Source organism: Dipteris shenzhenensis, chromosome 9 (genome assembly GCF_047967505.1).
Source record: "Dipteris shenzhenensis isolate YYH24624 ecotype China chromosome 9, Dip_SZ_1.0, whole genome shotgun sequence".
In the NCBI taxonomy this organism is placed as follows: domain Eukaryota; kingdom Viridiplantae; phylum Streptophyta; class Polypodiopsida; order Gleicheniales; family Dipteridaceae; genus Dipteris; species Dipteris shenzhenensis.
This window is the reverse complement of record NC_141604.1, coordinates 3,913,257-3,939,015: the sequence shown is the minus strand read 5'-3', so window position 1 is coordinate 3,939,015 and position 25,759 is coordinate 3,913,257. Positions and strand designations below refer to the sequence as shown.

General features: G+C 42.4%; 1 protein-coding gene across 4 annotated transcripts; it reads right to left on the bottom strand.

The window, feature by feature from the left end:
* LOC147898097 (uncharacterized) lies at positions 1–24,933 on the bottom strand. Of its 4 annotated transcripts, none has more exons than XM_087379501.1 (3): positions 24,791–24,933; positions 23,378–23,491; positions 1–1,271 (listed from the first exon to the last, which is right to left on the bottom strand). In XM_087379501.1, exons 1-3 carry the CDS (start codon positions 24,864–24,866, stop codon positions 727–729), a joined length of 735 nt encoding a protein of 244 aa, XP_087235627.1. In that variant the 5' UTR covers positions 24,867–24,933; the 3' UTR covers positions 1–726. The 4 variants fall into 4 exon arrangements, with proteins under 4 accessions (XP_087235627.1, XP_087235628.1, XP_087235629.1 ...); XM_087379502.1 differs by having other exon boundaries at positions 24,787–24,916; XM_087379503.1 differs by having other exon boundaries at positions 24,663–24,796.
* Positions 24,934–25,759: the final 826 nt, after the last annotated feature.

Sequence of the window (25,759 nt, the reverse complement as noted above, 5' to 3'; positions counted from 1 at the left end):
ATAAAGCAGAGTTCACCCCACCCCAACAATAGCTCTTCTAGCTGGAAAATCAGGCACCACAAAGCCCTTAATGGCCTCCATAAGAGCATCCAATTTTTTTTCCTCAGCAACAGAAAATACATTGCTACCATCTGCAAAATACCTCTATGTGGGATGAATCCCCAATCGCCATTGTCACTTAGGCAATTAGCGCTGGAATACAGTGCGACTTCAGTGATTTACCCAATACACATAGACTGACAACGTTGGTCATCTTCATGAAATATATCAACTTAGCTCCAGCTGTTGCATCCCCAGATCTAGTTGTGACTACTGCAGCTGCAGCCATATGTATTGCAATTGCAGCCCTTCTAAACAAAGCTTGCCTGTTGGGTGGAGAGCCAGAACAATTAACCCAGTACAAGACAAATGCTGCTCATTATTCCGATGCCTCACTGAACCTTGCAGTTTGGAGTCATCCAGAATGCCGTGCTTGAGAGGCACAGGGGTTCACCACAGCAAAAGCAGTTGCACTGTTACTGGTTAGTCATACTTGCATATATGGAAGTAAGATACTTGACAACACCCAAAAGATTGAGATCAAAGCGTATTAGCACATAACAAGAGCCACTCATTGTGTGAAGGCCAGCACCAATGTAAATTGAAGGATGCTTAGCCAGTTTACCAACTTACTGTCATATCACTAAACCATGCTTCACCTGCAGACCTGAAGCAATTGCCTAGCGTCTATTTTTTTTTTTTTCTTTTCACTACCCTTGGTTTTGGTAAAGGGACCTGTACAACTGGTTGAAACTTGTAAGTTCCCTCCCGAAGGCGCTTCTGAAGTCTCTTGAACTTTTCCATATCTATCCCTTCCAAATATTTCTCATCGTCATCTGAGTCTCCCACAAGGGGGTTTTCTTTGGCTCTTAGATCTACATATGAAGCTAGTAGCATATCAATGTCTGTTATCACTTCAAAGACATTAATATACCGCCCATCAGGACCTTTCTGCAGCTTGGCTAAGCAAGCCTTGACCCGCTCTTTTCTTGACCAAGGCTTTCTGGGTTCATCCTTGGATGCATTTGCATCTACACTTCCGGAAGGCATCTTTTCTTTAGGAGTATCCTTGCGTTCAGCATTATCATCGATATTGAGCTCCTTGTCAAATGCTTCAAAAATTTCATGGTGATCCAAACTGGTACTATGAGATTCCTCAGCAGAAGGGCCGTTTTTCCCATCAGTGTCAGACTGATCGGCTTTGTTTCTCGTGCAAAAATGAGAGATGACACCTGAAACATAATTCCATTTATCCAGATTAGAAATGTGCACATACACGTATGAATAATCCAGAGAATGAACCAAGTGTAGGTTGTTTTTCAGACGTAATTGCTCTTAAGAAATGTGCAATGACTTGACATAGAACATCATCAACTTCCAAATGTAGAATAAAAGGATTTGCAACAAGATCACAAAAAATATCACATGGACCCACTTTGGAAAATAGGGAAAGCTAAATAAAAGGCATAAATCTGCAAAAGAGAGCTGAAAATGCCATCCAACCAGACCCAGACAGGCTAACGTAACCAGTATCTGTTAAACATTTCAAGAGTGAGAGCCTGATGCACAGGTGCACAGTCAATCTCCTCTTCAAGGAGGTGGCTTGCACGAAAAGCAGGGAGTTTCCTCTTCTGGGCAAGGCTTGCTTGAATAGCAAGGCCTTGCTTGGCTTGCATGCAAAGCAAAGAGTTTATTTTTCGAGGAGTGGCTTGCACAAAAAGCAAGTTCTCTTCTCTAATAATAAAACATATTATCTCAATGTATAAAAACGAATTGTTGTTTATGAGCTTTATTTTATCATGTTAATCAAGTCAATACTTCTGAGTTCTTTGTCAAAATATTGAGTTGTTTGATTGTGAATTGGATAGTGTTTCTTCCAAAAAACGATTAAACAATTACCAGGATGTATTTCCGAGGCAATCACCGTATGGTCTATCTCATGGTATTCATTTACTCCCGAGCAGTCAGGCTGTCTTCCGACAACATTAAAGGACAGAGGATAACGAGATTGCTATGCAATTGCCCGAGTATCTAAACATGGGTTACATTCAGCCATGGGGTGTTGGTGATAAAGCAAACTCTAGGTTGGGCAAGATCAGGGCTAATTGGATCTGCCACTTGGCACGTGCATAGCTGGCTGCATGGAGTACTTTGAGAGCTCGTTTAGAGGCCGAGGTCTCTCCTCGATCACGGGCTGCTGTTGGTGCAGTCATCTCTGAGGTTGGTGCACATGTTATGCCTTGGAAGCCGATTGTGATGAGCGTGGCGTCTTCTACGATAAGTCTCTTTTATATTTCATGGCTCGGTGCCTTTGTCTATCGATGGTTGTAGCTAAGTGTGTGTGTGTGTGTGTTGTAACTCCAACAAGCTCGGTTGAGCTGAGGAGATGAATAATGAAGCTGTCGCCTACGAATAAACGATCCTATTTTGTATCTCTTTCACTCTTATTTCATGCACTAGATGCTCAGCTTTTGTGATAGTAAATGATCTTCGTTTTTTCACTGCATGCAATAGTATTATACGAGCCAAGATCCATCAGTGGTATCAGAGCAAAGAAGATGGAGAGTATATCTGAACATGTGGTGAAGCTCGTTACTACAACGGCATCACCTTTCCTATTTGGTAGCTCACGCTTCGTTTGTATTTGATGGAGAAGGGCTTTTGGTAGATTGTGTCAGGTGCTCACAAGAAATCAAGGGGGAAAAAGGCTCATGAGTCTCCTGGATCAATAGATCGATGGGAAGAAAGGAATGACAAGGCTCTACGAATTGAGCACTTGGTGAAGGTATAGCCATCATCTTGATCTCTCCAAGACGGCATGCGAGAACTGGACTGCAGTGGAGACTTTGTTTGGGTCGAGGCTTCGAAACTTAAAGGCGAATTGGACTGCAGTGGAGACTTTGTTTGGGTCGAGGCTTCGAAACTTAAAGGTATTACTGAAGCAACAATTTTTTGGTTTGAAGATGACGGAGAATCAGATGCTTGGAGAGCATCTAAATCGAATGCGCTCTATCCTTAGACAACTCACTGATCTTGGTGTTCATATGGAAGATATGATTCTAAGGCTGTACTTCTTTCCAATCTTACACCAGCTTATGATGATCTTGTTAAGATCCTAAGAGTTAACAATGATGCAAGTCTCTCATAAATGATTTCTATGCTACTGGACGAAGAGAGGCGCAAGATACTGACCATTGATCAAGAACATGCATTTGTAAGCAAGGCATCTAAAGCAAAGACCAAGGATGAGCAGAAATGTGGATATTGTGGCAAGCTTGGACACAAAGAAGAATACTGCTTCAAAAAGCGAGATGATATCACTCAAAAGAACAAAGGGGAAAGTGAGCATGTAGCAGAGAAGGTTGCTGGACTACGTGTTGCAAGTCCAAACGACAAAGATGAATGGGCATTTTGAATTCCGTGTTCATGCATAGTCGACAGCGTAGATTAGCTTCTTGTTTTGCATGAAAATAATACCTAAGTTTGTCTTGTCCAAAGGCATGATGATCAGAGTTTTCAATTCTCTCTTGCTTTGAGAAGGTGTTTATTTTTCGTTCACTTTCTGTGTGGATGAAAAGTCTTTGTGCTATCCCTGACTTGTTGTGTCGGGAAGCATTCTTTGATGTACATTGCCCTCCCTTTTGTTTGAGGGGGGTGTTGGTGATAAAGCAAACTCTAGGTTGGGCAAGATCAAAGCATGGTTGAAAGGGGGTTTGATTAGATCGTCATACTACCTGTGTGCTTGCTCTGAAAGCAAACCATGCACCTCATCGAGACACACACCAATAGCCCGTGTAATCATGTACTAACCCCTTTTGAAGTACAGCATCCATCTGAACATGAGACCCCATCACACTCCATGGAATCCGCCCTCGTGTTAGTGTCAACAGCTACACACCTAAAAGATACCAAGCACTCCGTTGTCCGTCACCTTCACAAAGGTCTCTGATGTTAAGACGGGCAATCTCCAAATGCAGAGGCCAGGGCCAAACAAATGGCCAGAAAGGCCCAAACTGGCAAATCTCCAAACACAGGAACAAATGGCCAAAAAGGCCAGAACTGGCCGACCAGATCTGGCCGACCAAAACTGGCCGACCAAATGGGTCAGGCCTATAAAAGGCAGTAGCCCCCTAGCTACTCACTCACCTCTTGTTAGAACAGGCTGCTGCACACCTGCGCTCCAACATTTCTGCCGCCTCTGCCTCCTCTGCCTCCACTCCTGCATCCTCTCCAACATCCTCTGCCTCCACTCCTGCTTCCGCTCCAGCATCTCTGCCTCCTCTGCCTCAGCTCCAGCATCTCTGCCTCCTCTGCCTCAGCTCCAGCATCTCTGCCTCCTCTGCTTCAGCTCCAGCATCTCTCCCTCCTTTGTCTCCGCTTCATCCTCCTCTCCTGCTGCTGCTCCAGATCAGCATCGACTTATTTCTCTACTGCTGTATTATTTCCTCCAGATCTGCAGCAAACCTTTGCTCTTCTGGCAATAGGTTGCTGACCCAGATCTGGTTCAGTTCCAGCTAGTGGAGCTAGTGCAGAGCCCACTTCAGTTGGCTGTTCTGGAGGACTGCTGTTTGCTCCCTCCACAGTTTCTTTCTCAGATATCTCTTATCTTGTATTGAGTTCCTTTGGTGATATATATTTCTTCTTCAGCTATCATTAGTCTTCAGTGTTGTTTTATTTGTCTCCAAGTACTTTCTTTATATGGTATCAGAGCCAGGTTCCGATCCTGGGACCTGTGGGTTATGGGCCCATCACGCTTCAAGCCTTGATCCATATCACCGAGCTTGACTCCTCCCCATCCATATCTGGATCATCTTTTCACACTCTTGTTCACTCCATGCTTTCCTTTCAGTTTTCCAACATGGTATCAGAGCACTTTGATCCTCCTTGAGCCCACTTGTGCCACATCATCTTCTTCTTCTTCATCTTCACCATTTCTTCCCTTTCTTCCCAAATCTTGCTAAAGCTTGTTCTCCCTCAGTTCTCCGCCATTCTCCAAGCCCTTCCTGCTGGAGATACCCCTCATTTGGGCGAACTTCCACCTGCAAGCAATTGAAAAAAAAACGTCTCTGCTGGCTGCCATTCTCCAAACAGCGCATTTTTTCGTCATTCTTCTGTTGCAAAATACTCCCTGCCTGCTGCACCATTGCCCGAGCCCTCTTAGGAGTAGATGGGTGACCTCAAGACGAACATTTTGAGTCACTTTTCAGCTCATTTGGTTCAGTAATGAAGGAGAAATCGTCAAAACTCAGGTTCAGCCTGCAGCAACTCCCCCGGGCAAAACAGCGCGCCATTTTGCCCAACCTCTGTGCTAGATCTTCTCTGGTATATGAGCTTTCTTTTGCTTCAGAAAGCCCTCTTTTCTTTGCTTTGAAGATACAAGCCCTCCAAGTTCAGGCCTCTGTTTTGGACAGTTTTAGCAAGGTTGTGAGTGTGATGCTACATTAGATGCTACTTTAGCAATTCTCAGGTTTTAAAGTTTTGAAAAGCATCAGTACAACTGTGGCTACAACTTTCTTTTAAGTTGCTATACCTGGATTTGCTTGGAATACTTTCATTTAGTCACCTCTATGAAGCATGCAAGTGAAAACATCATTGATTTGTAGTATGGATTTTTGTTGCAAGCCTTTGCTACTCTAAATGCTTGTATTTTGAAGCTCTTCAACTCTTTCTAGCCTTGTAAGAGAGTAGACACTGCCCATTCTGGGTTAGACCCTCTCATGGCTACCATCTTGAATATGAATAAGTTCAATGGTAAGGGCTTTCACACATGGCAGATGAAGGTTAAGTTTGCATTGATGAGGGAGAACCTCCGAGGGCTTGTCAAACCGGCTTCAACTTCTTCTTCAACAGCCTCCAATGCTAGAGAATCCTCAACTCCGACACACCCGACAAGAGATCCTGCTAGAGATGAGAAAGCATATGGCATCATTGCTCTTGCCTTAGGAGATGACTATATTCATCACATCTCTGACTTAGAGTCTCCTTCAGAAGCTTCGCAGAAGCTTGACATTATTTTTGGTGCTAGCTCTCACTGTTGGAGATAAGTGCACACTAAGTATACTATTTCCCTAGTCTACATTTGTCTAAGTCTAGTCTAGTCTTTGTGTCTTGAGTGTGTGCCATGTGGCACCTCTACAATTATCCCATAAGCACTCTTGCTTTATGTCTTGTACTTTGGCCCATATATTCATGGGTCACATCATTGCAATCAATCTATCTAGCTTGTGTCTTGTCTACACTCATCTACAAGGTAACTCTTTGTCTGTCTTTCAATCTAGTTCTTATTTTACTTCTAGTTTTCTAGTTTCTAGTTCTTCCTTTTATATTCCTACATGGTATCAGAGCCAGGTTGATCCCTCTTCTCTCCCCTCAATCTGATGTAGCCATAGCTGCCTCTTCACGCTGCTGCCGTTCCTGTTCAGGTTGCCGCTGCAGATCTGCCTGCCTCTTTCTGCCCCGCCATCTCTCTGCCAGATCTGCGCCACCACAGCACGCCATTGCGCTGCCAGATCTGCTGCGCACCATCTCTGCCAGATCTGCGCGCCAGATCTGCGTACCATTGCTGCGCAGTTCCGCTCCAGATCTGCGCCCATCAGCTCTTGGCCCTGCTGTCGCTCCTGCACCTGCATCAGACTGTCCGTACAGTCCATACGACTGTATGGAATCTGTACCTGCACAGGCCGCACCTCTCCAACTGCTGTTCGTGATCTGCGCCATCTTCACGGAGATCTGCACCATCTGTTCGTAACTGCACGGAGATCGCCTGAGAGCTGCCCACGTCTTTCCTACGGCATTGTTTTGGAGCTCGCGCTGTCTGCACCTCCTGGACTGCGCCCTTTTTTTTACGCCTCTGCCTCTGCCTGGGATTAAGGTACTGTGCATGGCTTCTTTCAGTCTCCTAAGCAGTCCTCTTTTTTTGCTGGTTCCTCCTGCTTCGATGGGCTGTCACATGCTATGGCCTTGACAAAGTGGTGAGAGAACCGGCTTCTTGGATCTCTCCTTTCATTTATTTTTGCAATATTGTAAGAGAATAGACACTGCCCTTGCATCTTAGCAAGAGGTAAGACCTTCCCACATGGCCTCTTCTACTCATTCTCTCATGTCTATTGACAAATTTAATGGGTCCAACTTTCATACTTGGCAAATCAAAATTAAGTGCCATCTTATGAAAGAAGGTCTTTGGGACATTGTTCACCGTGCTGCTCCCAAAGATCCCGACACTGAGCAAGTTGTCACTGCCAAGAACGACAAAGCCTATGCTATCATCTTGCTCGGCCTTGGACATGATTACATTCATCACATCTCCGACATACAGTCTGCTCCTCAAGCATGGATCACTTTGGATACCCTTTTTGGACCTCGATCTAAAAACTATAAGATAGCACTTATGATCTCATTCTTTGATCTACATATGCAGGAAGGAGCTACTATAGCCTCTCATGTCAATTATCTTCGTAGTCTTATGGTTCAGCTTGCATCAGTAAAGTCTCCCATCTCCGAAGATATTGCTATTGCGGTGCTTCTCAAAAGCTTACCTGACACCTATGCTACTCTTGTCACTACCTTCAAGTATCACAATAATTCTTCTCTTGAAGGTATCATCAATTAGGAAGAAAGAATTCAACAACGAAAGGTAACTGACACTGCATTTTTAGCAAAGAAAGGAAGTTCTAAGGTAAGAAAGCCTTGCACCCATTGTGGCAAAACTAATCATATGGAGAAGGACTGTTTCAAGGCTCATCCATGCACCATTTGTGGCCGTGATAATCACCGGGAGAGGGACTGCTACTCCAAACCCTCTACATCAGCCCCTGCATCTACCTCAGCCCATGTTGCTGCAACATCTCCATTAGTAGATCCTGCTGTTCCTTCCTCATATGATGAGAAGTGGGCTTTCTGATTGCTTCTATTTTTTGTCTACCACTTTGACCACTGATGATGTAGGTCAAGGGGTTCTAGTGTCTTGGTCTTTCTGTTTGACTACAGTCAGTCTTCTGTCTATCTAGTCTTGTCTGTCTGTCTATTTGTCTATCAATCTGACTGTGTTTTGTTTTAGATCCATCTTGTCCCTACCCTTGTGGACCCATATGAGGATATCATTTAAGGAGGGGTGTCTCAGGATCTTTGTCTGTCATGTCTTCTATCTTGTCTCTCAGTATATCAGTCTTTATGTCTGTCTTCTAGTCTTGTCTTTCTGTCTTACTCCTAGTGTCCACTTAAGGAGGGTGTTGGAGATAAGTGCACACTAAGTGTACTGTTTCCCTAGTCTACATTTGTCTAAGTCTAGTCTAGTCTTTGTATCTTGAGTGTGTGCCATGTGGCACCTCTACAATTATCCCATAAGCACTCTTGCTTTATGTCTTGTACTTTGGTCCATATATTCATTGGTCACATCATTGCAATCAATCTATCTAGCTTGTGTCTTGTCTACACTCATCTACAAGGTAACTCTTTGTCTGTCTTTCAATCTAGTTCTTATTTTACTTATAGTTTTCTAGTTTCTAGTTCTTCCTTTTATATTCCTACACTCACATCTCAAAATTGTCACTTAAGATTGCTTTCTTTGAATTGAAGATGGTTAGTGGCACTCCTTTGGCTACCCATGTCAATTACATGCAGAGTCTCATGACTCAACTTGCTTCTATCAACTCTCCTATCACTACAAATGATGCAATGGCAGTGTTGCTCAAGAGTATGCCTAAAGATTATGATCATGTTGTTACCACTTTGAAAAATCTTCCTAATCCTAATCTTTAAGGTCTTATCTCTGCTTTTCAAGAAGAAGAAAGGTACATGGAACTCCGGAAAGGCAATGATACAGCCTATGCCATAAAAATCCAGAAGGGCAAGTTTTCACCTTGCAATCATTGTGGGAAGACTAATCACCTCTCAAGAGACTGCTTCAAGATCAATCCATGCAAACACTGTGGCAAAAACAATCATCATGAAAAGTTTTGTAAAGCCAAAAAGGAAGCAACTTCAAAGTCAGAAACTGCCAATCTACTTTCAGTTGATGTGCCTCCACAAGATGAGGCATCTGTTAAAGTGCGAGGAAGCTTGCTGAAAATGAGATCAAAGAGAGAGAGAAGGAGAGGAGCGAAGAGACACGTTGAGAAGCCAAAAGAGTAACTTGCATTAAAACTGAAAACTGCAAACATACATTGGACGCCTAATGTTAGGGCCTCATTTATTCATACCACTCTTTGTACCTTAACAACTAGTACACATTTATTGTACTACCCTTCATTTGTTTGCTGCCCCCTTGCACATTAAATTGACATCATTATTTTAACTCTCACACTCCCCCTTAATGATCAATCTGTTCTCTTTTACATTCATCATGTTTCTGAATTTTTCCAACTTATCTCGAGACAATGCTTTAGTAAGCATGTCTGCTGCTTGATCTTCAAGTAGAGCAATAAACCAGCTCTATCTCCTTTGCTTGCACCTTCTCACGAACATAATGATAATGAATTTCAATATGCTTCGTCCTTGCATGGAATACTGGATTTTTAGCAATCTGAATACAGCTTTGATTGTCACAATAAATCACTGTTGCACCTGCCTGTACTTCATGTATTTCAGCCAATAAGCACCTCAGCCACACTGCTTCACAAACGGCACTTTTTGCTGCAATATACTCAGCTTCAGTAGAGGATAAAGCAACCGTGGGCTGCTTCTTACTCTTCCATGAAATAACTCCAGAGCCAAGTGAGAAACAATATCCTGAGGTAGATCTTCTGTCATCAACACTGCTGGCCCAATCAGAATCACAATAACCAGCCAGCAATAAATCACAAGATGCAACAAATTCGAGACCATAATTATAAGTGCCCTTCATGTATCTCAACAACCGCTTTGCTGCCTTCATGTGGCTTTCCTTTGGATCTGCCATATACTGACTTAGAGCACTCACTGCATATGAAATATCCGGCCTCGTGATAGTAGCATAAATGAGACTGCCAACCAGTTTCCTATGACCTGTGCCATCCACTTTCTTTTCATCTACACGTGAGGTTAGCTTCTCATTCAATTCCATGGGGGTGTGCATTATTTTTGAATCAGCCATTTCAAATCTTTCAAGTACATCTTTCACATACTTGGATTGGGTAAGAAACATACTGTTTTCTTGCCTCCAAACTTAAATACCAAGACAGTAATGAAGCTGTCCCAAATCCTTCATGTCAAATTCAATTGAAAAGCTCTTCTTTATGCGCTTAATCAATGAGGTGCTGCTTCCTGTGATTACCAAATCATCCACATAAACAATGATCAACAATAAATCTGCATTTTCATGAAAGACATAAAGGTTGGAGTCATTCTTACTCCTCATGAAGCCATTCTTTGTGAGATACTCATCAATCCTTGAGTACCATGCCCTGGGAGCTTGTTTCAAGCCATACAATGCCTTCTTAAGCTTGCACACAAGCCTCTCCTTGCCTTTGATGCCTTGGGGCTGTTGCACATATACCTCCTCTTCAAGAATGCCATTGAGAAAGGCAGACTTGACATCCATTTGTGCGACAGACCACCCATGATGAGTGGCCACTGCCAAAACCAATCGTATGGTTGTCATTTTTGCAACAGGAGCAAATGTCTCCTCATAATCAATCCCTTCTTTTTGCACATAACCTTTAGCAACCAGCCTTGCCTTGTACTTGTCCAAGGTGCCATCTGCCTTGTACTTGATCCTGAAAACCCACTTAGTACCAATGGCCTGCTTCCCATGAGGTAACTCAACAAGTGTCCAAGTGTTATTCTTCATGATAGAAGAGTATTCTTCTTCCATTGCTTCTTTCCATTTGCTGTTTTTGATTGCTTCAGAAAATGAAGTGGGTTCATCATTAGAAAGAACTTTTGCCATCAAAGCAAAGTTCACATGTGACGTACCTTTGTCCTTGATTCTTTGTGATCTTCTCAGCCCATCATTGCTACTTTCAGCCTGCTCCAAAGTACTACTATCTTCAATAGTTTTAATATACCATCTGGGCAATTTCTTCACACTTTGTGGATTGTCTGCATCAACACCATCCATGGGAACCACATTTGGAATATTTGGGACTATTTCATGCACATCTTGAGGCGGAATGCCTTCATTGATACTTGCTGGCCTGTTTTGAGCTGCCTTGAATCCTTCATCTTTCTTGTCACCCGTCTCTTCATCAACCTCAAAGAAAATGAGGGGATCTTCATCTTCTTCCACCAAATGAAAATCAGCGCTGTTCTTTGTCTCATCAAACAACACATCACGTGTGATTATAACCTTCTGACTCAAAGGGTCATAAAGTTTGTAAGCCTTTGAACATGTTGCATATCCAATAAAGATACACTTAATTGATTTATCATCCAATTTCTGCCTGTTTTGCTTGTGCACATGAGCATATGCCAAGCATCCAAACACACGAAGATGAGACACATTTGGTTTCTTACCATAATAGACTTCCTCAGGAGTCATACCATCAAGCGCTTTTGTTGGAGATCTATTCTGCAAATATATGGCTGTGTGGACAGCCTCTGCCCAAAACTTACGTCCCAATCTTGAATCTTTGAGCATGCATCGTGCTCCTTCCACCCCAGTGCGATTCTTTCTTTCCGCTACTCCATTTTGTTGAGAGCTATAAGCTGTAGTAAGTTGATGAAACATACCACTTTCATTGCATAACAAATCAAACTCATTTGACATGAACTCACCTCCTCTGTCTGTGTGGAGAGTCTTCACTTTCATACTTGTTTCATTTTCCACATAAGATTTCCATTGCTTGAACACATCAAGAGTTTCACCCTTACTTTTGAGAAAATACAGCCAGCACTTGCGTGAATAATCATCAATAAGGGACATAAAATAACGTGATCCACCAAGTGAATTCACTTGAGCCGGTCCCCACAAATCACAGTGTATCAATTCAAGTTTTTGCGTTGCTCTCCATGAGCTTGCTTTTGGAAATGGAGTCCTTGCATGCTTGCCCAAGGCACAAGGCTCACATACACCCGGTATCTCACCAATCTTTGGGATTCCTGTGACCATGCCATTGTCAAATAAATACTTAAGTGCTTTCATATTTAAATGACCATACCTCCTATGCCAAAGCTGAGAGGTTTGCTCCGTTTGAGACATCAATACTTGCTGGTCACTAATAGTAATTAGCTTGTACAACCTGTCATTGCTGCGTATGCCACGAGCAACTTCTTTTCCCTCATTCTTGAGGTCTTTTATGATGAAGTACTCCTTGAAAAACTCAACACTCATGTGCTGATCTGTTATGCAGCCCACAGAAAGCAAATTTCTTGCCAAATTAGGAATCCACAATACATTTTTAAGAGTACCAATCTCACCATTTTTGAGCTTGATAGGTATGTCGCCATATCCGTGAATGTTTTGTGTGGAATCATCACCCAAAAACACTTTGTTACTGCCTTCTTCATCAACATACTGAGAAAACCAATCACCATTGCCGGTCATGTGCGCTGTGGCACCCGAATCGACATACCATTCCCCACGATAGTGGGACTGTTTTGTATGATCAGCCATCAACAAAAACTCATCCTTGCTATTTCTTTCATTATTCTGATTTCCTTCTCCCGCAAAGTTGTTGCTATTTTGCCTTTGCCAATTTGAGAAGCCTCTGCCTCTCCCTCTTGATTGTTGTGCATGCTGTTTTATGCGACATTCACTCTCCACATGACCATCCTTCCCACAATAGTAACACGGGCCTCTTCTTGAAGTGTAGGAGCTGCGTCCTCTTCCACGAAAGTTGCCTCTATATCCTCCTCTTCCTCGAGGGGTAAATTGCCTTCTTTCTTGAAAGGAGGAGTTCGAATCTCCCCCTTCTTCATGCCTGCCCTGATTTTGCCTTTCATTGTTTCGATTCCATCCACCTCTTCCACGGCCACGCCATGGTCTTTCTCTCACGGTGAATGCTTCATCTTTGTTCTTGGAACTCTTCGTCCCGCTTCCTTGTCTTCTTAACTCTTCTTGTAGCAAGAGAGCACTCAACTCCTCCAAGTTAGGAGTGGTCTCCCTCACCATTAGGGAAGTCACCAAATGTTGCCATGGTGAATTGCTTTCATTCATAGTAAGCCCATTCATGGTTATGCTTACCATATCCACAACTGCTACAACCTCATCCACTGAGAGCAATTGGTCAGTGATATCTTTCAAACGAGTCAAATAGGCAGTGATTTGCTCATTTGGTTCCTTCTTAAAAGCATGCAACTTTTGTTTAAGGAACAACAACCTTGTTGTATTTACTGATTCAAATAGAGTTTGAAGAGTTGTCCATGCTTCATCTGGAGCTTTAGCACCACTTATTTGAGGAATGATGCTGTCCTTCGCATTCATGTTGATGTAACAAAGAGCTTTTTGAGCTCTTTTATCAAATTTTGCTTGAACTTCAAGTTCTTCTTCATACCTTTTATCCTCAGCCCTCTTTTCTTGAGGTGTCATATTGGGCACCGTTACTGGCTTCATCACATCAGGCCTTTCATCTTTGCCTTCTACAATCTCCCACAAGTCTTTCAACTTTAAGAGATTCATCATCTTAAACTTCCAAATTGGATAGTTTTTGCCATCAAGCTTCCCACTTTCTGGGAGCACAAAATCAACCTTGCTGTCCGCCATTTTGACTGAATTACAGCAAGAAACAAATTAGAATAATCACCCCAAAATACACTTCAAACACGCAGCGGATACCTTACTGTTTTGGGGTCTTCAAATCCTCAATTTTAGAGGTCTTTGGCTGGTCTTTTGGGCTGCAAATCTTCTTCACTTTCATGCCTTCATGGCACTCAATCTTGGGCTGTTCTTGGCTGGTCTTTTTCTTCATTCATTGACACGTCTTGCAAACACATATGGGCTGCCCTCTCTTCGTGGCTTCACCTACCATAGGGCTGCCCCTTTTCTTATGTACTTGTTTCTCGCTTGATCTTCAATCAAGCCATGCGGGCTGTTGCATCTCTTCCTTGGAGTCAAGGGCTTCATTCTTCGTCACTTGTGTGGCGTTTCTACCCATCAAACTTGGGCACTTTCTCGCCATAACAGGGCTGATTGCTTTCTCACCTTCTTGGGGCTGATTCGCACTTCGTTCATGGGCTGGAAATTCAATCCAACATGCCCCGCTGTTCCACAAAACTTGTGGCTTCAAAATTCTTCACAAACAGGGCTGATTTCATCACAAAAACAGGGCATATCTTTTCTCCATCATCTCGAGGCTGTTTGCTTCCATTTTGGGGGTCAAAACCAGGGCTGAAACCCTGATTTCGAGATAGTTCAGATCCATTTACTGATTTCTTTCACTTGGAGCCTGATTTTTCATCACTTTTAGGGTTGGAAACTGCGCAAAAACCCTAATTCCGGGATCTTTTACCTCCTTGGGCTGATTCTCTCCACTTTTAGGGTTGATTTCAAATCTACTTCATAGCAAGGACCTTCTCCTTTGATGCTGAAGCAAAACCCCTCTGATTTGGGGCTGATTTTCATCAATTTTTATTGCAAAAACCCTAATTTCGAGATTTTATTCAAAGTTTTTGAAACTTTTTCAGAATTTCTTCTTCAATGTTGGTCGTTTTGCCTCATAGACTGCTGCTGAACAAGGGCGACCTAAAAACGCCTCCATTTTTAAGGTCAAAATGACAAAAAAACCCTAATTTCGAGATTTTTCAGATTTTGCCCTTTTTTTTTTTTGACTTTTTCATACTGTTTTTTGTGAATGCTGATGCTGAAGACCTCTCCTACAGGGCAGATACAATGCGATTTCAAAACGCTTGGTTTTAGGGCTCGAAACCCTAATTTTCGTCACTTTTTGGGTGCAAAATTTCTGCACGTGTTCTTCCCTTGCATCGCTTCACTTGGGCTCCTCCTTTCCTTACTTGTAAACTGAATTTTCTGATCAAATAATAGGCTGAACACGCAAAATCTTCATATCTTCGCTTTCTGGAATCCTCTTTCAACTTTCTTTGCGTCAAACCGTGCGCAATCGCGAGGGGATCGCTTCTATCCAACTCTCATGCACTCTTCCTGCTCTGATACCATGTTAAAGTGCGAGGAAGCTTGCTGAAAATGAGATCAAAGAGAGAGAGAAGGAGAGGAGCGAAGAGACATGTTGAGAAGCCAAAAGAGTAACTTGCATTAAAACTGAAAACTGCATACATACATTGGACGCCTAATGTTAGGGCCTCATTTATTCATACCACTCTTTGTACCTTAACAACTGGTACACATTTATTGTACTACCCTTCATTTGTTTGCTGCCCCCTTGCACATTAGATTGACATCATTATTTTAACTCTCACAACATCCTATGAAGATTATGCTTTTTGAATCATCTCCATGTATGCTCCAGATCTCTCTTTTTGTTGAGTCAAGGTACTCACCCTGGATAGTTCTCCAAAATGAAAATAAACTATTGTGTGTTTTGTAAACACCTCTGGTCACCATATGATGTAGGCCATGTGTATGTGTTTTTGTTCCATGGTACCTCCTGCAGACATTGTGTGCATGTACATGCAGGGGAGATAACCATTGGAAGGTCTTTTGTATCCCTTTTTGTTTACTTCACTCCCTTGGGAACCCCTTGCTAGCATGAGAACCTAGCCATAGATTTATCCTTGACCACCATGAGATGGCATGAGAAACTATGAGACTAGATGTATCCTTGACATAGCCTGAGGCATTTCCTTAAGGGGGGGTATGATGGGATATCTCAAGGTGTATGCCCCAGGCACACCTTGGTTTCTATGTGTGTGTGCTAGAGGCACAGTTAGGTGCCCATAAGCACTGTTAGGTGGTGGTAGAAGCCACATAGGATGATTGAGAGAATCTAGGAGCAGATTGAGGAGATGATTGTGGAGCTCAGAGGTCATCAGTGATGTCAGTGATCATGTAAGAGGTGCCTACTTAAGGACCTCACCTTTCTTCATTCCAAAAAGTAAGAATTCTCAATTTGTGTTCACTCCATGCTTTCCTTTCAGTTTTCCAACAACTCTTCCATGTGGCCCTAAAGCCCCTTGGATTGTGGATAGTGGAGCCACTCATCATATGATCCCGCATCGTGATCTCTTCATTTCTCGCCAACCGGCAACAAGGGGAGCCCGTTGTGGCAATAACTCTATCGCTCCTATTCGTGGTGTTGGTTCAATCACATTTTATACCAACAAAGGCCCCAATCTTGCTCAGTTGGATCAAGTGTTTTATGTCCCCCAATTAGGGGTCAATCTTCTTTCCGTCCGTCAACTTTGCCTTCTTGGCCGCACAGTACTATTTACAAAGATGCATGTCGAAATCATAGATGAGACATCGGGACTCCTTTTAGCTCGGGGCGAAGCCCAACCTCATGGTCTGTACCTCATGACACAATTTCTTGCGACTCCTTCCAATACCGGCTCTGAGTTTCATCGGCTTCTTCCACTGCCTATGGAGGAACTAAATCAGCTTGTGGCTGAATCGGGGCATGTGGAGTAGGAGGAGCTTGCTGTAAATGCTGATTTTCAGCAGGGATGACATATGCGGAACCCAAAGCAATGGGCAGTAATTCCTCAAAAACATCATTTGTGTAGAAGAAGCTGGGACATTAAATTCAGCTTGTGTATGTGCTGAATTTTCTGAAAAGATTACATCTCTCTGACAAAAATCTTGCGCGAAGCAAGATTGTAGAGACGGTAACCTTTGCCCTCTACACTATACCCAACAAATATGCATTTAAGTGCCTTGTCTGACAACTTATGGCGAAACTCAACTAACACATGGGCATATGCAACACATCCAAAGACACGAAGGCTTTCTCCCATGCCAAACTTCATAAGGAGTCTTTGTTTTGGCACACATGAGACCCTCGGACCTCAAGCCAAAACCTGTGAGGCAACTTTTTGCTTGTGAGCATGCATCTATCCATCTCCATTAGAGTTCTATTCTCCCGCTCAGCTTTGCCATTTTGCTGAGGGGTAAACAATAAGCCTCATTGTAAGCTGATGTGTGATGCCTTTCTCTTTCAAATAAGCCTCAAATTCATGAGGCATATACTTCCCCCCCTCTATCTGTGCATAGGATATGAACCGTGAGTCCTGTTTCAATCTCAACCTTTGCCACAAAGTGTTGAAATTGCTTAAACGCATCTAATTTTTTCTTTAAACCATAGACCCAAGTGTAGTTTGAGTAGTCATCAATAAATGTGACATAACACAGATAACCACCCAATGCAAAAGTCCTCATGGGACCACAGACATCACTATGAATGAGCTGTAATTTTCGAACAACTCGTAATGCACCATCCTTCTTGAAGGAAAACATGTGCATCTTCCCAAGTATGCACCCTTCACAAGCATGAGAGGGAGGTGACTCCAAAAAGCATCAACCATAGAATGTTTTTGGAGTGTCATCAAGCTGCCATAACTCATATGCCTGTATCTAGCATGCCATAACTCCACATTCTGCATAACAACAGTGGGAGAAGAAACTGCAAGTGCATCATCTAGTCTTTTCTCAAAAACATCAAGCTGGAAAAGACCACGAAACAGTGTGCCAGATAGTCTCAAGGCATAATCATCTTCCCTATCTCGAACCGCACACTTGTCACCTTCAAAGACAACCTGAAATCCTCTTTTATTGAGAGAGGACACTGAAAGCAAATTCTTCTTGATTCCAGGTATATAAAGCACATCATGAATTCTGAAATTTGTGCCGTCTGTGGCTATAAGTACAATCTCACCAATACCATGAACTTGGATGTAAAATGTCTACATGCTGCAACTAGTAGGGTATGTTAAACCAAGAAAAAAGAATCAGGTTTGCCATCTCAAGAAAAGTCTCTATGGCTTAAAGCAAGCACGCAAAAGTTGATACAACAGAATCGACAAGTATTTTGCGAATCTGGGATGCATCAAGCCCAATGCAAATCATACTCTCTACTACAAAGTTCAAGGGGAAGACATTACTATTGCACTTTTGTATGTAGATGATTTGATTATGATAGGAAGCAATGAGAGCTTCATCAACAAGATGAAACAAGACTTGTTTGCAAAGTTCGACATTAAAAATCTTGGACTTACGCACTATTGTCTTGGTATTGAGTTCTGGAAAGACTCACATAGCATTTTCATGAGCCAACAGAAATATGTGGATAGTCTCCTAAAGAAGTTTCATGGCAGATTGCAAGATTGTAGCCACTCCCATGAAGCAAAGTCTGAAACTTACCAAGGATCCAGAAAAGCCTACGGTCAATGACAAGTACTATCGGCAACTCATAAGATCGCTTATATATCTGAGTATCACAAGGCCAGATATTTGTTGTGCACTAAGTTCACTAGCACAGTTTATAGCAAATCCAAAACACTCTCACTGAAATGCAACCAAGAGAGTCTTAAAGTACATCAGAAGTAACAAGAGAGTTTGGAATAGAATACAAAGGAAGTCATCCAAGGTTGCATGGATATTGTAACAATGACTATGCAAGAGATCATGAGACTAGGAGATCCACATAAGGATATGCATTTTTCCTCAGTCAAGGTGCTATATCATGGTTGTCAAACAAGCAACCAACTATTTCTTTGTCTTCAACAGAAATAGAATATAGGGAATACAAGACTATTGTCGGAAACAGATTTTTTTGATGACTCAAAGCCAATAACAATATACTGTGATAATCAATCGGCTCAAACATTAGCAAGAATCCAGTATATCACTCCAAGACAAAGCACATTAATGTCAGAGAGCACTTCATCAAAGAAAGCGTGTTACTTGGTGACATCACATTGTAACATTGTGACAACAAAAAGAATGTTGCACATATCTTTACTAAACCACTTCGAAACTAGCTTTCGGGAAACACCGACAAGCTCTTGGTTTGATTCAAAGAAATTACATTTCCATTAAAGGGATATGATGAAGTGTAATTTTTAATCCTTCTTCCATTCCCATAATCATCATCTTAAGGGAAGGCCTACTTCATGATGTTGATCTTGAGGGAACGTACTGAGGATTAATCTCAAAATGATGTTATCATATGTGTATAGCATTAACACAAAGAGTGCTGAAAAGGCACAAGGGTTTAAGTCCTAACCCTAACCCTAATGGCGTATGTATATATACCTAGATGAGTCCAGGAACATGCCTAAACTCATCCTCTAAAAACACAACATAGTGCAGTTTCAATCTCATGATAGTCACTCATAAGGTTGAAAACCATAAACTCCATCACGCATAGCAGGGACTAGCTACTATGACATCCCTGCTGATGTCATCAACGCCCAACAGTGGGTGTACACCATAGTATAAACATACACATACAAATCCACACACCCACACTGACACGTCCCAACACTCCTGAAACCCCTGATCTGCAAAACAACCACACACAACATCAGAACTGAGCAGGCTGCTCACCACCCAACCGTGACATCTACGGGATGTGATCCCGAATCAGAAGATGTCCCCTCCGAGCCACGAGCTGAGCTACTGGCACGAACTCCCAATCAGATCCAAACCAGCCTGGTGCCCCATACCACCAGGTGGCGCTGTGAAGCCCTGGATCTGCCACTGGGCCTTGGGCTACGCTAAGATGCAGGCGCGCGTCCGCGACTCAATCCAGGATCAGACCTAGCACCTGGGAACGAGACTTGCTCCCAACTGCACACTAAGAACTGAACCCCCTGGGCCTCTTTTATAGACTCGGGCCCCGGCGCCAAAAATAGCGAAGACCTATAAATAGTTCGTACCCTTGCCACTCAACCCGAGAATCAAGCCTGCCTAGCTCTAAGCCTCCCCAGGCTAACCTGAGCTAGTTCTGTGTACCTAGTACACGTCAGATACCAATCCGTGCACATGACATACTCCCCCTCTAAGAACTCACTCCTGAGTTCGCTAAGAAATCTGGAAATGTTCTTTGGAGGTTTTGTAATGTCTCCCATGTTGCATCCTCCTCAACACGATCTTTCCACTTAATCTTGTATTCCGTGATAGTACGATTTCGAATCTGTCTTTCACGAAATTCAAGAATAGATTCAGGTTCGTGAAGAATAAAAGTCAAATCTGTAACTTCTATAATCTCATGAGGAGAAACAAGTTGATCATCTGCACCCAATACTTCTTTCAGTCTACTGACATGAAAGACTGGATGTACTTTAACATCAAGAGGCAATTCTAGTCGATATGCAACTGGTCCAATTCTTTTAATGACCTTGAATGGGCCACAGTATCTGGGGGATAATTTCGGAACCAAAACCGATCTTGGGCACTTCTAATAGACTCCTTGGCAAACTGCAACATTTCCTGCATGTCTTGCAAGAAGTTCTTAGCAGCATCATTTTGAATCCCTTTTAATCCAACCATAACTGGTGACTTAGGTTGAAACCCGTACATAAGCATAAAAGGACTGTAACCTGTACTAGAATGCTTTGCACTGTTGTAAGCAAATTCAATCATGGGTAGATAATCTTCCCATGAAGACTGTCTCTTAGATACATATGCCCGAAGCATGTCTTCAACCAACTGGTTGACCTTTTCTGTACTGCCATCAGATTGTGCATGATCCGAGGAACTCATACTTAGAGTAGTTTCTAACTTCTCAAATACAAGTGTCCAAAAGTTACTTGTAAACTTTGAGTCCCTGTCACTGACTATGTCAGATGGCAAACCATACAGCTTGAACAAGTGGTCCACAAACTTGTAAGCCAACTGAACAGCTGAAATAGTTGTTCTTGTAGGTAAGAATCTAGCCATTTTTGTCAAACGGTCGACTATGACCCAAATAGAGTCATGACCCTTGCGCGTTCGAGGTAAACCAGTAATAAAATCCATGGAAATACTTTCCCATTTATTACCTGGAATCTGTAAAGGCTGTAATAAGCCCGCGCTTCTAAGGCGTTCAACCTTAGTAACCTGACAAACTCGGCAACCTACTACATAGTTCTCAATAAATGCATGCATCTTAGGCCAATAAAAGGTATGCTTCACAAGAGACAGAGTCCTATGTATACCTGGATGTCCCGCACTAGGAGCATCATGACACTCCCAGAGAATCTTGGATTTAAGGTCCTGAACATCAAGCACACAAATCTTTTCATTCCGGAACAGCAAGCCGTTCCTAATCATCCACTGACCTCCTGCCGCCTGTATCCTAGGTGGCACAATCCCTGAGTCCTGGTCAACCATGGAGCTCCCATCCTGGACTCTCTGCCAATAAGAACTGAAATGACTATCAGTTGCGTATAGCCCTCTCAAGGATTGAAATAGGTCTGAGGATATTTCCGTAAATGACAAAGCATTTACAAACTTAACTCGACTTAAGGCATCCGCCACACTATTCAACGAACCCTTACGATAACGTATTTCGAAATCAAAATCCTGCATTAACTCTGCCCATCTAGCTTTCCTTCCTCTCAATTCTGAGCCATCACACACATACTTAATTGACTGGTGATCAGTCAATACAAGGAACTTTGAACCATACAAGTAGTGTCTCCAAACCTTGAGAGCATACACTACAGCATAAAGTTCCTTCTCGAGTGTGGGCCAACGATATTGAGTGTCGTCTAGCTTCTTACTCTCGAAAGCTACAGGTCTGCCCTCTTGGAATAGAGCTGCCCCAATCGCATAATCACTCGCATCGGCCTCCAAAACATAAGGCCGGGTAGGATCGGGTAATGCAAGAACGGGTGCTTCCTTGATAGAAAACTTCAAGGTTTCAAAAGCCTTGTTCATTGCATCATTCCAAGAGATCGGCTGGGTAGACCTGCGTCCACGACCTTTCAATATGTTGCTCAAGGGTGCCGTGATATGTGAATAATCACGCACTGACTTCCGAAGAAATACCGTAAATCCTAGGAAAGAACGAAGTTGTTTCACAGTCTGAGGGATAGGCCATTCTAAAACCTTCTGAATACGATCCAGATCAATGCTAATACCTTCAGAAGAAATCTTGTGTCCTAAGTAAATGATCTCCTTCATAAAGAAGTCACATTTACTCATCTTGGCATAAAGCTTATGCTGTCTTAGAACAACTAAGACAACCCGGAGGTGTCCTATATGATCCTCAAGCGTTTTACTATATACCAAGATATCATCTAGGAACACTACAACAAATTTGCCCAGAAAATCCCTGAACAAATCGTTCATCATCTGCTGAAAAGTAGCAGGAGCATTGGTCAAACCAAAAGGTAATACGAGGAACTCGTAATGACCATACCTAGTCCGGAATGCGGTCCTATCTATGTGTTTAGCATAGATACGGATTTGGTGATAACCCGTACGCAAATCAATCTTAGTGAAATACTTCGCTCCGGCCAAACGGTCTATCAAATCATCAGAACGAGGTAAAGGATAGCGGTTCTTAATTGTGACTTTATTTAATTGTTTATAATCTATACACATTCTTCAGGAAAAATCTTTCTTCTTTCTTAAGAGGACAGGTGCACCCCAAGGTGATTTACTTGGGCGGATATAGCCCATATTCAGGTAATCCTGAAGCTGGATAGCTAACTCATCCTCCTCTACCTGGCTCATCCTATAAGGTGGTACACGGATAGGTTGAGCCCCTGGGACTAAGTCTATGCGATGATCTACTGCCCGTTCTGGAGGTAAACCTTCCGACAGTTGAGCTGGGAATACGTCCTTAAAATTATCTAACAACATTCTCAATTCCCGGTGTTCAAACACACTTAATTCATTCTTGTTAATTACCGAAACAACAAATGAAGAAAGTGGAATCAAAACACACTGATAGACATCATAATGAGAATTGTTTAATATATTCCGAAGCTGCATCGCAGATACAATAGGCCCCTGAGAAGGGGGGATTTGATCACACTGAATACAAAATTGGGTGTCCTTAATCTGAGCCCCAGTTTGAAAAAGAGGATCATTGTAATAGTCCTATATTTAGGTCTTGGTCTCTACTCTGGATTTCCCAGAGGGGGTTTTGTCCAAAGATCTGTACTACCATTATTGTGAGGCTAAGAATCATTGAATATATAAAAATACAACTGGGTTTACCCAATTAGGAGGAGCGGCCTCATTCTCACCCAATCGGTGCACTTGTCTCCATCTCTTTTAATCTTCTATTGTTATGTGGATGTATGTGGTGTGAATGCATCTAAAGTTGTGGTATTCTGAAGTGGAATTATAAAAGTTCTAAAATTCTAAGTCTATTAAGTTATTCAACTGGAAATCACGCTTCCGTGTAACTCTGACTGCATCCCCTCTTGAGACAGAATTGATACAGCTGATAGATTGAGAGCAAATAGTTTTCACATAAAAGCTTTCAGACTTTGAGTAACTACAGCTTGCATGATTTGCAGCAACACATCACATGGCGCATATGCACCTTAGAATCAAGAACGGAAGAAAGCTGACCTCTCTGTAAAGGCTTGTACTTTGCCAGAGTTTCAAATGCCCTTAAAGAGTCTCTTGAGACTGTTTGAAAAAGTTTGGCCAGCATTGTGTTAATCCTTTCGGGAAAGGAAAATCCTGCAAGTCAATTTCAAAGAAGAATGCAGCCATCAAAAAAACTGACGAGATTTGAGTGTCAGTACACCTACAGTTTTACATGATGATAGAATGTTACTTATGAACTGTGACTATCAGCAAAAAACTTAAAACTATGGCAAAAACGTCACCCTTGGGGAATAAAAGAAATGAAAGGAACTGCTGATATCTGTGAAGCTATCAGAAGACTCTTTAAACATACCATTTCACATAAATATTGAAGAACGGATAGTTAACCTGTTAAAAAGCTCAAGAAAATAGGAAAATCTCCAAAAGGGAAACAAGAATTCTCGTTTCTTTTGAAGCACACACCTCATCATCTCTCTTCCCAAGGACTTCCTTCAGACAGACAAGGGATTCCTTCCAAAGGGCTCATTAAAGCAAAGTAGAACACACCCTTAGACCAAAAGAGTAAACTCACGTTGGACCTTCAAAGGACATTTGATACTCTTCAGACCTCCAGCGGTTTTTCTTGAAAGCTGGCTTAGAAACAATTGGATTAGGAAAGGCCTAGCACAAGGAGATGATAATTCTATCGGCCACTTTTTTCCTCCCGCTAGAGGATATTCAACCCCGAAAAAGGATTTGTCCAATCTTCACGCTGTGCAGCCCAAGAGCTTCTTGACATGACCTGATGTCTGACCATACCCCTTAAACCAGTAAACATCACCCATTGACCATTGTGACAATATGGTGCTCCGTACCAAACACTCAAACCTCGTTTTTCAACCGACAGGACACCTTCAAAGGAAATCAAAGATTTCCCAGGCCGAGCCAGATGACCATGTCATCATACTAAACTCAACATCACACGTTCATCAGATTAACTTACGTGATCTCCAAGCTTCACCTTCACAAAAGAGTCTACGACACTCAATAGGGACCTTTAACTCTTCCGTCACCAAACTAGAGCTGGTCCTACGGAACATTCCCTGATAATACATATAACATTGCCACCTCATTTTTAATTCTGCTACTTTCCACTTTTGTGTGGCTTGTCGAGACCAAAGCTTCACAAAGATGCATCTAATAGTAGACAGTTTTCTTAACCACCCATTTGTTGGCAGGTTGCGAATCAGGCTTCCGACACCGACAAAAGAATCCTCTATGGGTACTTTAAAACCTCTGATGTATCTAGGGAAGTATTGCTTACGTTCTTTGAATAATTTTCGTTGTCAGACCTCCTCCGACCCTCCCTTGGTCTCTCATAAATTCTCTCGTTGCAGCTAGAGGACACGAAATAGTTGCATGGAGATAACAAGCCTTAAGAGAAGTACCTACTGTTCCATATCGATGTGGACGAGTATTTGCCACTCAACGAGGCTTTACACAAGATTCTACTGAGTTTCTCCTTCATAACTAGCTCAAACCAGCTTTGAAGAGCGTGCAACCATGAAGAATGAAAATGTGTTCTTTGGCAAATATCATACCCAATGAATAACCTTGGGATACTTTAGCCCAAACCTCCTATGGGTATGGCAGCTCTTAGTATAATCTAATTCCCCCCGGTTAATGGAGTTTTAGCATGGTGAGCCAGAGGCCCGGGGACTGGCACAAGTCTTCGCATGCTTAGGTCTGTCAGGGTCCCGGTATCTTCTCTGCTCTCTAGTTAGTTTACGGAGCAGACTGTCCACACTGGAGGTGGCATCGAATACATAAGACAGGGGGAAAGAGATGTCTAGTTGGTGTAGGTGCCCCACACAACGAATGCCAAATGGTGGCAATTCTTGTGTGCCTTGAAAATGGGCATACCAAGTGTTTCTCAATAAAATCCTTGTGGTTCCTTCATGTAGCTTCCTCTTGTGGTTCCTGCAAACTTTATATCCATTTAATGCAAGTATAAACCCATATTTCATAGAGTATCAACAGAGTGGTTTTCGTCCTTGGTACTGATGGAAAGGTCTCCTCAAAGTCTATTCCCTTTTATTGAGCATATTCTTTGCAATACATTTGCAAACTAAGATTCCCTGATACTTGTGTAAAGTTCCACCAACCTTGTGCTTGACCTTGTAGATCCATTTGTAGAAAATGACATTCTTCCCCTTGGGTGGTTCCACCAACTGCTAACCATCATTCTTTTGAATGCCATTATGATTCCTTCCATGATGTGTACCCATTCTTTGGAGTATACTACGTCTTGGAAGGTAACAAGTTCTACTACCTCTTGGAAGGTGGCAAATTCTCTAAAATATTGTTTTAAGAGTGGTAACAAGTAGATTCTACCAAGTCTCATGAGCCTTAAAATGAAAG